This window comes from Scylla paramamosain, chromosome 21 (assembly GCF_035594125.1).
Source record: "Scylla paramamosain isolate STU-SP2022 chromosome 21, ASM3559412v1, whole genome shotgun sequence".
Taxonomy (NCBI): domain Eukaryota; kingdom Metazoa; phylum Arthropoda; class Malacostraca; order Decapoda; family Portunidae; genus Scylla; species Scylla paramamosain.
In genome coordinates this window covers 3,344,622-3,359,936 of record NC_087171.1, presented here as the reverse complement: position 1 = coordinate 3,359,936, position 15,315 = coordinate 3,344,622, and the positions used below count along the sequence as shown (strand labels likewise).

Here is a 15,315-nt window from a genome sequence, read left to right as displayed (position 1 = left end):
AAAAACCTGGCATGAAAAATTCCATATTCATTATATCAACATGGAACTCCAGCGAGGGAATCATTAAAGCTTTTAGTAACGGTTTTGTTCTATAATATTTGTGTACTCCGAATAAGGATGGTATTTTTTTCTTGTAAGGAATACACGTTTTATCTAACTTTAATTTATGTAAATGGGGTACTGGCCAAGAAAAAAAAAAATGAAAAAAAGGCGCACTAGAGTGCAAGTCCCAAAAGCAGGTCAAAAGAAATTATTTAGAGTGTAAGTGTCTTGAAACCTCCCTCTTAAAAGAGTTCAAGTCATAAGAAGGAGGAAATACGGGCAGGCAGGGAATGTAATTTTCACATGATTTTATATAATTCCGTGACAACCTGTGTATAAATTGCTTTCATCTCGCCAACCAGCTGACTGACTTCTTCTACCACCGTGCCACCACCGTGCTACAGCTGACTGACTGACTCCAGCTGCCAGCTTCCCTTCCTCCTTACTTTTTCATTTTTGCCAACTTTCCAATTTAACTAAACCGAACTTAGATAATCAACGCCTTCAGTAAATCCAAGAAATCTATTTACATCATAATGTTTTATTAAGACCTAAAAGGAAACTGATAAAGAGGACAAGGAGAGGGTAAGCAGTGGGCTGGCAGCATTTCTTCGCCCCTATGTATGTGCCTCCCTGCTGCGGAGCGTTTAATTAACTGCATCAGCAGATGTCTCGTGTCTCCTACATAGGTATAACCATCATACTCTACTTCTCTGTCAAGGAAGTGAAAGAGAAACTTAAGATAAAGCTCAAAAAGTACACTCGGTATGTTAACAGTTTATCCCTTTTCACATTGAGAAAGTTTTAATGCCACCTTCTTAAAATAAAGTGTATACGTAATATAAGAATTAGATAAAAAAAAAAAAAGCGTTATATACCTCCAACAAGTGAGTATCATAATGAATCTTATTTTTCTAGGGAAGAGAAAATAGAAAAAATTATAATTGAAATATGTAATTTTAAGCAAGAACACAATTATATGACAAATATAACCTTGTTCTAAGAACTTAGGATATAAAAAAAATATGTGTTAATAAAAGGCAATTGTAGATTTAACCTAACATATGCTCCAGGTCGGGGTTTGATTCACCATAATCACGTCACTAGCACATACATCACCGACGACAAAGACACTGACTTTTTCTATAATAACTTGCAGGAGGCGAGACTGCTGGCTTCCTTTGCTGAGCTCTCTGGAAAAATTTTAGGCAGTGTAAAGACATGAATGTTTTGTGCAGCAAGTTGACAACTTCGAAGGCATTCACATCAGCAGAAACCCGAATTGTTTAGCGACACACTACAGCTTATATTATCTGGATGGAAGCTTTCTCAGCTTTTTTTTCCCTTTTTTTTTTTTTTTTTTAAGTTCTGTGACTCATCATCACGATGGAGAACTGTAATAAATTTTAAGTGGAAGACAATGTTGTAATCTATGACAATGTTTCATCAAGTTTATTGTCAATGAGATGATGAATTCTTGAGCAGCCAGTAGCAGATGAATGGATCACTGATGGATTGAGTGGTTGCTGTTTCTATTCATTTATTTATTTTTTTTTACAACTTTCATCAAGACATTTACAGAGCACAACAAACAAAGTGCACAACAAACGGTCTGGAAACCGTTTTGTTCATTTATCCTCCATTTGGCTGCGAAAGTACGTAAGCGTCTTGCACTTCATCTTCTGCTAATGGAGCGCGTGGGCATCCCCATTCTGAAGGATCTTCCGAAATGATGATGTGTGGCACTGGCTGACTAGAGGAGGAACACAAAGATGTGTAAGAGCCACGCGTTGGCGGGTAGCTGGGGATGGAAGTCTGACTGAACGTGCGTGGAGGTTTTCTGGCTGTGTGGAGTAATTCGTATCTGGCCCTTCTGTTACTCTTATTCGTAGGACGTGTTTGAAGTTCATGCGTGGCGGTAGGATACCCGGGATGCTGCAACACCACTGTTTTCTCACTACTCTTGAATGGTATTAAGTTTCTTTTATGGTGAGGTTCTAAAATATTCCTACCACACCCATTGCCGTGACCCGCCAGTTTATGGGTATCCGGGGGAGGGCAGATGACATGACAGGGTGTGCTGGAGAAGAGGTTTCCATTCCGTGGTAGTAACACATGGCTATCAAGGGGTGTCTGTCGTGGGGACGCTCTGGTGGGTATTGCGAAGTAATCTGCCCTTGAGTTCGCTAGGACTTTACCATCTTGTCTAGGCCAGCACTGCCGATTGAGTTCTGATACTTCCACCACTGACTCAGCCTTGGAGTCACAACTGGAGTCACTGCACGAATCGCTAACCTGAAAAAAAAATTATATATATATATATATATATATATATATATATATATATATATATATATATATATATATATATATATATATATATATATATATATATATATATATATATATATATATATATATATATATATATATATATATATATATATATATATATATATATATATATATAAAAGAAATTCTTTGACTACTTAACTTCCAAAGTGGAGCACATTCTGACCCTCTTCCCTTTGGCAGAGATCTCCATTCTTGGAGACTTCAATGTTCACCACTAGCTTTGGCTTTCTTCTCCCTTCACTGACCATCCTGGTGAACTAGCCTACAACTTTGCTATCCTCCACGACCTAGAGCAATTGGTGCAACACCCTACTCGTATTCCTGACCGTCTTGGAGATACGCCCAACATTCTTGACCTTTTCCTGACCTCTAATCCTTCTGCTTATGCTGTCACCCTTTCTTCTCCGTTGGGCTCCTCCGATCACAATCTCGTATCTGTATCTTGTCCTATCGCTCCAATCCCTCCTCAGGATCCCCCTAAGCGAAGGTGCCTCGGGCATTTTGCCTCTGCTAGTTGGGGGGACCTGAGGAGATATTTTGCTGATTTTCCTTGGAATGACTACTGCTTCCGTGTCAGAGACCCGTCTTTGTGTGCTGAGCGCATAACAGAGGTGATAGTGTCTGGCATGGAGGAGTACATTCCTCACTCTTTTTCTCGTCCTAAACCTTCTAAACCTTGGTTTAACACAGCTTGTTCTCGTGCTATACATGATAGAGAGGTGGCCCACAAAAGGTACTTAAGCCTTCCATCACCAGAATCTCATGCACTTTATATTTCTGCCCGGAACCATGCCAAGTCTGTTCTCCAACTAGCCAAAAACTCCTTCATTAACAGAAAGTGTCAAAACCTTTCAAGATCTAACTCCCCACGTGACTTCTGGCATCTAGCCAAAAATATCTCCAATAACTTTGCTTCTTCTTTCCCTCCTTTATTTCAACCAGATGGCACCACTGCTATCACATCTATTTCTAAAGCTGAACTCTTCGCTCAAATCTTTGCTAAAAACTCTACCTTGGACGATTCTGGGCTTTTTCCTCCCTCTCCTCCACCCTCTGACTACTTCATGCCACGTATTAAAATTCTTCGCAATGATGTTTTCCATGCCCTCGCTGGCCTAAACCCTCGGAAGGCTTATGGACCTGATGAGGTCCCTCCTATTGTTCTCCGAAACTGTGCCTCCGTGCTTGCACCTTGCCTAGTCAAACTATTTCAGCTCTGTCTGTCAACATCTACCTTTCCTTCTTGCTGGAAGTTTGCCTACATTCAACCTGTTCCTAAAAAGGGTGACCGTCCTATTGCTTTAATTTCCTGCCTTTCTAAAGTTTTTGAATCTATTCTCAACAGGAAGATTCTTAAACATCTATCACTTCACAACCTTCTATCTGATCGCCAGTATGGGTTCCGTCAAGGCCGCTCTACTGGTGATCTTCTGGCTTTCCTTACTGAGTCTTGGTCATCCTCTTTTAGAGATTTTGATGAAACTTTTGCTGTTGCCTTGGACATATCTAAAGCTTTAGATAGAGTCTGGCACAAAGCTTTGATTTCCAAATTACCCTCCTACAGTTTCTATCCTTCTCTCTGTAACTTCATCTCGTTTCCTTTCTGACCGTTCTATTGCTGCTGTGGTAGACGGTCACTGTTCTTCTCCTAAATCTATTAACAGTGGTGTTCCTCAGGGTTCTGTCCTGTCACCCACTCTCTTCTTATTATTCATTAATTATCTTCTAAACCAAACTTCTTGTCCTATCCACTCCTACGCTGATGATACCACCCTGCACTTTTCCAAGTCTTTTCATAGACGTCCAACCCTTCAGGAGGTAAACATATCACGTAGGGAAGCCACAGAACGCTTGATTTCTGATCTTTCTAAAATTTCTGATTGGGGCAGAGCAAACTTGGTATTGTTCAATGCCTCCAAAACTCAATTCCTCCATCTATCAACTCGACACAACCTTCCAGACAACTATCCCCTCTTCTTCAATGACACTCAACTGTCCCCCTCTTCTACACTGAACATCCTCGGTCTGTCCTTTACTTATAATCTGAACTGAAAACTTCACATCTCATCTCTAGCTAAAACAGCTTCTATGAAGTTAGGTGTTCTGAGACGTCTCCGCCAGTTTTTCTCACCCCCCCAGCTGCTAACTCTGTACAAGGGCCTCATCCGTCCATGTATGGAGTACTCGTATGCTTCACATGTCTGGGGGGGTTCCACTCATACTGCTCTTCTAGACAGGGTGGAATCAAAAGCTTTTCGTCTCATCAACTCCTCTCCTCTAACTGACTGTCTTCAGCCTCTCTCTCAGCGCTGCAATGTTGCATATCTAGCTGTCTTCTACCGCTATTTTCATGCTAACTGCTCTTCTGATCTTGCTAACTGCATGCCTCCCCTCCTTCCGCGGCCTCGCTGCACAAGACTTTCTTCTTTCTCTCACCCCTATTCTGTCCACCTCTCTAACGCAAGAGTTAACCAGTATTCTCAATCATTCATCCCTTTCTCTGGTAAACTCTGGAACTCCCTGCCTGCTTCTATATTTCCACCTTCCTATGACTTGAATTCCTTCAAGAGGGAGGTTTCAAGACACTTATTCATCAATTTTTGACCACTGCTTTGACCCTTTTGTGGGACTGGTATTTCAGTGGGCATTTTTTTTATTGGATTTTTGTTGCCCTTGGCCAGTGTCCTTCCTACATAAAAAAAAAAAAATAAAAAAAATAAAATATATATATATATATATATATATATATATATATATATATATATATATATATATATATATATATATATATATATATATATATATATATATATATATATATATATATATATATATATATATATATATATATATATAAATGAGAGGAGGATGGATGGATGAGTGGATATATATATATATATATATATATATATATATATATATATATATATATATATATATATATATATATATATATATATATATATATATATATATATATATATCCACTCATCCATCCATCCATCCTCCTCTCATTTTCATTCTCAACACAGGAGAGCTCGGTATCTGATCCCTTCTCAACACCACCTTGCAACCCGCGACAACTGAACTGGGATACCATTGAGTGTGTATGTGTAAAAGCCTCATTGACTTACTTGACATGAAAATTCAACGTTATCAAGTTTGGTGGAGTAATTCAGTATGTGACTGTTTAAGTATTTCCTTGGAGAGTCAGGGTATGTTTCAAGAAGGCTTGTGTAAGACTGGGCGTGTGCCTCTCCTTCGACGATCTGGTGGTTTCGGGAACAGGGACTTGACTGAGGCTCGTAACACTCCCACACGCTGCCTCTAGGCGTGCCTGCCGGGGATAGGTCCTGGATGGCGCCCTTGGTACGGCATAAGCGGCTGTGGCGTGCAAGCATTACGCTCACCGTCAACGACAGCAGCAACACAGCAACAACGCCTGCGGCTGCGCCCAGAAGCGTAGGCACTCCCAAGGATTCTGACTCTGAAAGGGATGTCAGATATTCATCTCGAAGCTTAGTACAACAGTTACTTAGTTCATATATATATATATATATATATATATATATATATATATATATATATATATATATATATATATATATATATACAGAGAGAGAGAGAGAGAGAAATAGATAGATAGATAGATAGATAGATAAATAGATAGATAGATATTTGTGTAACCAGGCAGAATATTTTCTTGAAGGCATACGAGGTTGAAGGCTATAACACATTTTCCTTTATTTATCTTCTTTTGTACGGTTCTTATTTGCCCAGCTGTTTTTCGGTGTTCGTCAAGTAGTTGTTGTAGTTGTTGGGTAAAGGGTAGCGACGTTTTGGAATCATGTTCCATCTTCAGGCTGAATCTGGCGGCAGTATGTCTGTGTGTGTGTGTGTGTGTGTGTGTGTGTGTGTGTGTGTGTTTTGTTTGTCTCTTGGGAGAGACATGGGCTATGGGGAACCCGTCAGTAAGATCTGGGAATTAGTAAGGGTTTAGCGCGGGGGATTGTGGTGGTGTAGTGTGTGTAGAAGTGTGGCAGTGTTGACAGAACCCACCATGTTTGCTGCTCTCTCCCAATCGGAAACCATTAGCTTCTTCAGTGCCTAGTCGGAGTGCTGCTGTTGCAGGGCAGTGAAGGATGTAATGCGCTAAAGGTTCATCCGGGGTGTGTAGGCAGTGAGGGCAAGGTTCAGGCTTGCAGAGATATTCAAGGCAGAGCCTTGTGATATTTTTCCGCAGCCGGGAGGGCAGACTTGCTGGGAGTTCGCCCTTTCTTTCCCTCGTTGCAGCAGTATCCCAGTAGGCGGATCTGGATCCTTCCTCGACGGCGTTGTTGAGCATTTGGTGAGTAGTAGAGAGGGCTGACCTGTCGGTCTCGGTTTTGATGGAGACAGCGCTGTAAAGTCGGTCTTCTCATTCCCTGGGAAGTTTACATGGCCCGGAACCCAATGGCATGCCACAGGTGTCTCGTCTTTGTATAGAGTAGAAAGATGTTGTATACTGGATAGGAGCTGGTGACTATCGTGTGAGTGTCGCTGCTTCAGTGTGCGGAGTGCTGCGAGGGAGTCGGTATAGATGTAGATTTCGTCTGTAGGGTGTTGGTGGGCGTGTTGTAGGGCGTAGGGGATGTATGGTCAAGAAGACGGTGTGCAAGAGTTTCTGCACCACAGACACTTGCTGCACCGGCGGCTCCGCTGGACCCAACTGACCCGTCCATGAAGTACAGCCGGACACAAGGGTTCCTGGCAGCAGCAATTTCCTCCAGAGCCTCTTGTCGGAGGAGTGAAGGGATCAGCTCTTTGGGTCGAGAGAGGACGGACTCTGTGGTGTTGATAAGAAGAGTCCGTGAAGGGGGGTAGGGGGAGCGGATGGAAGTTACGTGGTCGTCTGTCGGGTCCGCAGCGGACGTCTTCGGCCACACCTAAGATGCGTGCAGCGTCAGCGGCAGCGTGCTCAATCGCAAGTCAGGGCGGTGGGGTGGAGCTGGCGTATATCTGATGTTGCATCGTTGGAAGGTCGCGCTATTCTCTTAGAGTGATGCTGGATATCCAGCGGGGCGTACCGAGTATTGCCGTTATGGCTTCGTTCTGTGCCGCTTCGAGAGATTGGAAGGAGGAGGATGGTAGACGGGAGTGTAGTGAGAGACTTCTTATAATGGTTTAGCCGTAGCCAGTAAGCTGTGAGAGGGACTAAGCTGAGCGCTGAAATAGAGACCATACAAAAGAAAATAAATAAAGAAGAATGTGTTATAGCCTTTAACCTCATATGGCTTCAAGAAAAACAAAAGAAGAAGAAAAAAAAAAAAACATATATATATATATATATATATATATATATATATATATATATATATATATATATATATATATATATATATATATATATATATATATATATATATATATATATATATATATATATATATATATATATATATATATATATATATATATATATGACTTCACATCTCACCTCCAGTTAAAACATCTTTTATGAAGTTAGGCGTTCTGAATCGTCTTCGCCAGTTTTTTCTCACCACCCCAACTGCTAATTCTGCACAGGGGCTTTATCCGTTCATGTATGGAGTATACTTCACATGTACTCCACTCATACCGGTCTTTTAGACGGAGTAGAATAAAAAACTTTTCGTCTTATCAAATCCTCTCCTTTAAATGAATGCTTTCAGCCTCTCTCTCATCACCGCAATGTTGCATCTCTTGCTGTCTTTTACCGCTATTTTCATGCTAACTGCTCTTCTGATCTTGCTAACTGCATGTCTCCCCCTTTCCCGCAGCCTCGCTGCACAAGATTTTCTTTTTCCCTCACCCTTATTCTGTCCACCTCTCTAATGCAAAAGTTAACCAGTATTCTCAATCATTTATCCCTTTCTCTGGTAAACTCTGCAACTCCCTGCCAGTTTCTGTGTTTCCTCCCTCCTATGACTTGAACTCTTTCAAGAGGGAGGTTTCAAGACATTTATCCTCTGCTATTTGATCATTTTATTTGGCATTGGTCTGATAACTGGCATTTAAATGGGCCTTTTTTTAACGAATTGTCTGTTGCTCTCGGCCAGTGACACTCTTACATAAATAAATAAATAAATAAATAAATAAATAAATATATATATATATATATATATATATATATATATATATATATATATATATATATATATATATATATATATATATATATATATATATATATATATATATATATATATATATATATATATATATATATATATATATATATATATATATATATATATATATATATATCATATAAGAGGGTAGTAGACACCTGCCGAAACGATAATTACTCCCACTGAGGTCTGAAGCACTGGATCAGTGCTTATATATATATATATATATATATATATATATATATATATATATATATATATATATATATATATATATATATATATATATATATATATATATATATATATATATATATATATATATATATATATATATATATATATATATATATATATATATATATATATATATATATGGAGAGAGAGAGAGAGAGAGAGAGAGAGAGAGAGAGAGAGAGAGAGAGAGAGAGAGAGAGAGAGAGAGAGAGAGAGAGAGAGAGAGAGAGAGTGTTCCAGAACAGAGTCTCGCGGGACAGTGTGGGTGCTTGAGGTTTAGTCTGTCACTTCTGTATGAGTGTACCCACCTGGGGCGGCGGCCTGCTGCTGTGCACGAGCAGTTGGTACCTCTAGTAGTAGTTTGTCGCTTGATCCACGAGCGTTGAAGGCGACAATGAAGAGTGTAGTGTCCAGTCCACTTTCTAGTCTATCCACCTCCCACTCTGGGAAATCGCTGTGTATATACAATGAGTTTATAATAGCATGTGATTGGGTCTCAGTACCTTTAATAAGTTCAGTTTAAATGTATGACGATAAACATAAATGAAAAATAAGTATCACCTGGTCATATTGGCCATGGCAAGACCGCTCTGCCACGCCTCCAGCAGGAACTGTTGCGGGAGGCCGCCATCAAATCCCTCGAAACAGACCACGGCCAGTGAAAGTGTGAAGGCTGCTGCGTCCTGGGGCTCGGATGGGGCAGCGGAACAATTAGCAGGCGGGTCAGGAGGTCCTGCAGGTATTAGACGTACGACACACGGCTCCTGCTGTCTTCCCACAGCGTTGCTCGCCTTACACAACAGATTCCCGTAGTCCTGTGTGGACATCACCATCACCTCTACGCTGGAAGTGAGTCCAACACTTTCAACGTCCGCTGCAGGAATGGGATGCTCCTGCCCGTCCTCTAGTGTCCTCACCCAAGACCAGGATAGGTCTTGGGCAGGCTCTGCTTCCACCCTACACGTAACTGTGACGGGCGTGGTTCGAGCCACGCCTAAAGTTCGCTGTAGATCAGCTCCGGCACACACAGGGGCATCTGTCACGTAAGAAAATTCGCTGATACTAAATTCAGTTTAACATTAATACGGTCAATTATATATATATGTATATATATATATATATATATATATATATATATATATATATATATATATATATATATATATATATATATATATATATATATATATATATATATATATATATATATATACTTTTTTTTTTATTCCACCCCAAGGGGTCAGAGGGAATTGCTTATGGCATTGTTATGATGACTGAACGTTTGCACTAATAACATGAAATTTTCATCTCTTTGTTATTGATATTGACGGTGTGACAGTGAAAGAAAGCAACCCATGTCATGGACGTGCGTCAGAAGCATGTAAAGATGTGTCATTGAATTCCTCCATGCAGAAGTTGAACCAATCGACATTCACAATCCTTGGTGAATATTTACGGAGCCGACGAAGTTGATGTCAGCACAGTTAGGAGATGGGTCCGTCGATTCAGGAGCGGCGACAGAGATGTGAGTGACAAACCGCGCTCCGGACGCCCATGCACAGCCAGTGGTCATTTTACTCCTGCGTAAACATCCGTGGAACCCTCCAGGCACAAACTTTTCTGTACCCTAGGGAGGACAACATCGTTTCCATTGCACCATCACCCACATCCAACTCGGCACGCATTTCAGTCACCATTATCCGCCGATTAGCCCGGATGAGTTGATCGAGGCCCGCTTCATTTTCCGGAGTGGTGGCTGTGCATGGGCGTCCGGGGCGCGGTTTGTCGCTCACATCTCTGTCGCCACTCTGAAATCGACGAATCCCTCTCCTAACCTTGCTGACATCAACTGCGTCGGCTCCGACTGTCACACCGTCAATATCTGTAAAAGAGAGAGGGGGCCATTAAATGGTTTCTCTCTCTCTAAATAGAGAGAGAGAGAGAGAGAGAGAGAGAGACAGAGAGAGGTAGTGTGACTGACTGACAGGCAGGAGATTTTCTTTCTCAAACTCTAATGATTCATAAGCAAGTATAGATCTCTGGTGAAAATAAATTTGCATGAAATGTAGATTGTATATGCAGAGAGAGAGAGAGAGAGAGAGAGAGAGAGAGAGAGAGAGAGAGAGAGAGAGAGAGAGAGAGAGAGAGAGAGAGAGAGAGAGGTGGTGTTTGGAGAGTGAGGTTATCAGTGACACATAGGCTCTAATCCGGTAATTGGCCCAGTACAAAGTTTGGCATCGCCGCAGGTCGGGGAATCCTAGGAAATGACAACGCCCAAACGCTCAATTCAAAATGGTCAGACCATATTACTAATAGAAGCAGAATGATCTAATACAGTGTTCCTCAGGGTTCTGTACTGTCATCCACTCTCTTCCTATTATTTGTCAATGGTCTTCTAAACCAAACTTTTTGTCCTATCCACTCCTACGCTGATGATACCAACCTGTACTTTTCCAAGTCTTTTCATAGAGGTCCAATCCTTCAACAAGTAAACAGTTCACACATGGAAGCCTCAGAACACCTGAGTTTTTGATCTCTCTAAAATTTCTGATTGGGGCAGAGCAAACTTAGTATTGTTCAATGCCTCAGAAACTCAATTCCTCCATCTATCAACTCGACACAACCTTCCAGACAACTATACTCCCTTCATCAATGACACTCTCCTACACTGAACATTTTCGGTCTGTTTTTTTTTCTGTTTTTACTTAAAATCTAAACTGGAAACTTCACATCACATCTCTAGCTGAAACTTTTATGAAGTTAGGTGTTCTGATTTGTCTCCGCCAGTTCTTCTCACCCCCCCACCCCGAATGCTAACTCTGTACAGTGCCTTATCGTCCATGTATGGAGTATGCTTCACATATATTGGGGGGTTTCACTCATAACGCTATTTTAGACAGGGTGAATCTAAAGCTTTTCGTCTTATCAACTCCTTTCCTCTAACTGACTGTCTTCAGCCTCTTTGTCATCGCCGCAGTGTTGCATCTCTTGCTATCTTCTACCGCTATTTTGATGCTAACTGTTCTTCTGATCTTGCTAACTGCATGCCTCCTCTCCTCCCGCGGCCTCATTGCACAAGACTTTCTTCTTTCTCTCACCCCTATTCTAATGCAATAGTTAACCAGTATTCTCAATCATTCATCCCTTTCTCTAGTAAACTCTGGAACTTTATTCCTGCTTCTGTATTTCCTCCTTTCTATGACTTGAACCCTTTCAAGAGAGAAGTTTCAAGACACTTATCCTGTTTTTTTTTTTTTTTTTTTACCATTCTACATGGTAACTGGCAATTCGAGGGCCTTTTTTACCTCTTTCTTTTTTTTTTTTTTGGGTTTGGCCAGTTGCCCTCTTATATATATATATATATATATATATATATATATATATATATATATATATATATATATATATATATATATATATATATATATATATATATATATATATATATATATATATATATATATATATATATATATATATATATATATATATATAGGATGTAGAATAGTATAGCCAAAGAAAGATTAATTTTCGAAAAAGCTGGCAACTACCTTTGACTTAACAGATTGGGTGCAGGTAAACTTTCGACCAGTTGTTCACTGACAAGGTGATTGCTTACAATGGAAATCCAAATTTTATCTTCACCAAAGAAATATCGTCTGTGGGAGAAATATTTTTTTGGTCGAGTAATGTAAGTAAAAGTGAACTGGCCAGGCACGCTGTTACTTCCAAGTTTTGTTTTGTTTTCATAAAATTAAGAAAAGACAATAAACATCAATAAATTAATAAATAAAGTTTTTCTCCTCTCCCTATGTTCTTGTTGCCGTCCTTATCCTTTTTCCTATTTCTCTCTCTCTCTCTCTCTCTCTCTCTCTCTCTCTCTCTCTCTCTCTCTCTCTCTCTCTCTCTCAGTCTTTGTCTGTTGGTATTCATCTTCCATGTTTCATTTGTCTTTGTTCCTTTCCTTATCATTTGCTTTACAAGTCTCTATTACGAATGGTTCTTTACCTCATTACGGCAAAACGGGTTTCATGGCTATTCAGCAGACACTAGCGGTGACTGGATGATTGCACATGTGCGATCCTGCCCGTGAATTTTCGGCACGGAAGGCAATGGATTTAATGCGAGGAAAAGGAATTTGCTAGATTGAATAACTTCTGGCGAGGGACAAAAGAGACTCCTGGGTAGGATTGGCTTCAAAGTTTTCCTGATCGGAAATTAATTATATTCAAACCTCGGTACGTATGAACATATCCGATTTGATGTAGGCCCGTATTCAGAGACGTCATGTCTTCTTTTAAAGGCCACATAAATGATTAGCCAGGTTCTCAAGACTGTTACTCCTTTTAATAATAATTCTCAAGACTGTTACTCCTTTTAATAATATAGAAATCTTGTTAATTTGTCGCTGGAGCCATAAAAACCAGTGTAACTTCAAGTAGAACCTTATGAAAGAAAGCACTGGAGGTGCGACTCAGAAGTGTTTCAGAAAATGATCCTATGAAAGAAGTGACCACGCGTAACGCGACGTGGTTCTCCGTGCACGCGTGTCGTGACCAGGATGAACCAATGAGCACGGGTGTCGGTCTTGGAACCTGTTTTTCCGAGACCTATCAAATTTCCATCTTCTTTATTTCTGTACTGTAGTTTTATCCTTTTATATTGTCTTTATCACTGTCTTTTTTAGTATTGTTCTCTTCTTATTTTTGTCTATCCTATCCTATCCTCTTCGCTAGAAGAGATATGCCAAGGAATACTCACGTTGAACCAGGAGGTGCACTGCGTTGCTGGTGTTGTGTCCTTCCTGGTTGGCGGCGGCGCAGGTGTAATAGCCAGATTGCTCTCGCCGTAATCGACGCATCACCAACATCCTACCACTCACCACCACGCCCGCAGTTAGGTCTTGGACAACCTCTGCTCCCTGTGGCAGGAGATGAAAGGCAGTGACGTATTACTGGAGACACTATAGAAAGACTATAGAACTATAGAAATGACTATAGAAGTCACGGCATGTGTAGATATGCGGTTGTACAGACGCATCTCGGTCCTGGTGTGATGAAAGATGTGAGGGCAAGGAGGTATGGACGGGAGGAAGGAGGGAAAACTCACGTTGTGGTAGAAGTAGAGGCGAAGCACGGACGGGTTTGCCTTCACTTGACACTCGAAGAAAACATCATTACCCTCCATGAGTTGGCTGCCGTCTAGGTGTCGACCGAGCTGCAGCTCCACCATTGGCTTGTCTAGACACGTTACCACGGATCGCCATCACATGTAAAGTATGTATAGAGACATTACGCAGCGCCTGAAGACTTTCTTGTGAAAGTTCTAGCAAGCCCACGTCTTGGGACGCTGATGCTACAGTAGATATATCTCAAGAAGTTATTCTTACATTTAGATTACTAAAAAAAAAAAAAAAAAAAAAAAAAAAATATATATATATATATATATATATATATATATATATATATATATATATATATATATATATATATATATATATATATATATATATATATATATATATATATAATTAAAACAGAAGACCTGACCTTGAGACAATTACTTCTCATAAACTGAGATAAAAAAAAAACTTAAATCAAATGAATTAATATGACAGTCCTAAATACTCGAAAAAAAAAAAAAAAAAAAAAAAAAAAAAAAAATATATATATATATATATATATATATATATATATATATATATATATATATATATATATATATATATATATATATATATATATATATATATATATATATATATATATATATATATATATATATATATATATATATATTATGCCTATTCTTTAATTATTACAACGCAATGCAGACAAAAAATGGATTTATGTTGTATTGTCATTACTTTCATAGTTCAGTGAACTGACAGCAAACTTCGTTTAATTAAGTATTACGTAACAGTCACTGTTTGCGTCTGCGTTAAGACGCAAACTTAACTATTGCATAACTACAATTTGTAAAGTGTGATGGGAAAAGCGAGGATGTTATTTGAAGCACTCACAGAACACCTCAAGTGTACGGGTGGCGGTGACGGAGGCGTGAGGCAGCAATGGGTTGGAGGCGGTGCAGACCAGCGTGACGCCATTGTGTTCCTGACGCACCGCTAGAGTCACCGTCGCCGTGGTTACATTTCCTCCGTCGTCAGTCTGCAAACACATCACGAAAGAATAATACCATTCAACATCTTAGTTCTTGATGGATAGCCGCATTATGAAAAATACATTTAGAAAATGTACTTTAGAAAACACATTTTCCTGTTGAGAAATTATTTCTGTTAAATGACATGCGAATCACACGATATTTGTGTTTAGAGCGGAAGTGACCCAGTATACTGGTTTGGAATCCGTGCCTTTTATTTCTCTTTCCTTTTTTTAATTACGACATTCATGTGATATTAAGTTTTGATACGAAGAAACTGCAATTAGTTCAGGCTGGGAAATTACCCACTTTTTTGTTAAATTTATTGGCAAAAAAAAAAAAAAAAAACAAACATGCAAACTGTTTATGAGAC

At 39.6% G+C, this 15,315-nt stretch overlaps 1 protein-coding gene across 4 annotated transcripts in view; it reads right to left on the bottom strand.

The window, feature by feature from the left end:
• Nucleotides 1-1,567: 1,567 nt before the first annotated feature.
• Nucleotides 1,568-15,315, bottom strand: part of LOC135110864 (nephrin-like) — a 36,483-nt gene continuing 22,735 nt past the window's right edge. For 3 of the 4 annotated variants that reach the window (XM_064023481.1, XM_064023479.1, XM_064023480.1), the window contains 7 exons: nucleotides 14,806-14,950; nucleotides 13,893-14,023; nucleotides 13,545-13,704; nucleotides 9,345-9,819; nucleotides 9,092-9,237; nucleotides 5,532-5,884; nucleotides 1,568-2,337 (listed from right to left, as the gene is read on the bottom strand). In XM_064023481.1, the coding sequence (XP_063879551.1) occupies nucleotides 1,675-2,337; nucleotides 5,532-5,884; nucleotides 9,092-9,237; nucleotides 9,345-9,819; nucleotides 13,545-13,704; nucleotides 13,893-14,023; nucleotides 14,806-14,950 (2,073 nt within the window). In that variant the 3' untranslated portion in view covers nucleotides 1,568-1,674. Of the gene's footprint in view, nucleotides 2,338-5,531; nucleotides 5,885-9,091; nucleotides 9,238-9,344; nucleotides 9,820-10,239; nucleotides 10,666-13,544; nucleotides 13,705-13,892; nucleotides 14,024-14,805; nucleotides 14,951-15,315 lie in introns of those variants that run through there. The other variant, XR_010273468.1, reaches the window with a different exon arrangement.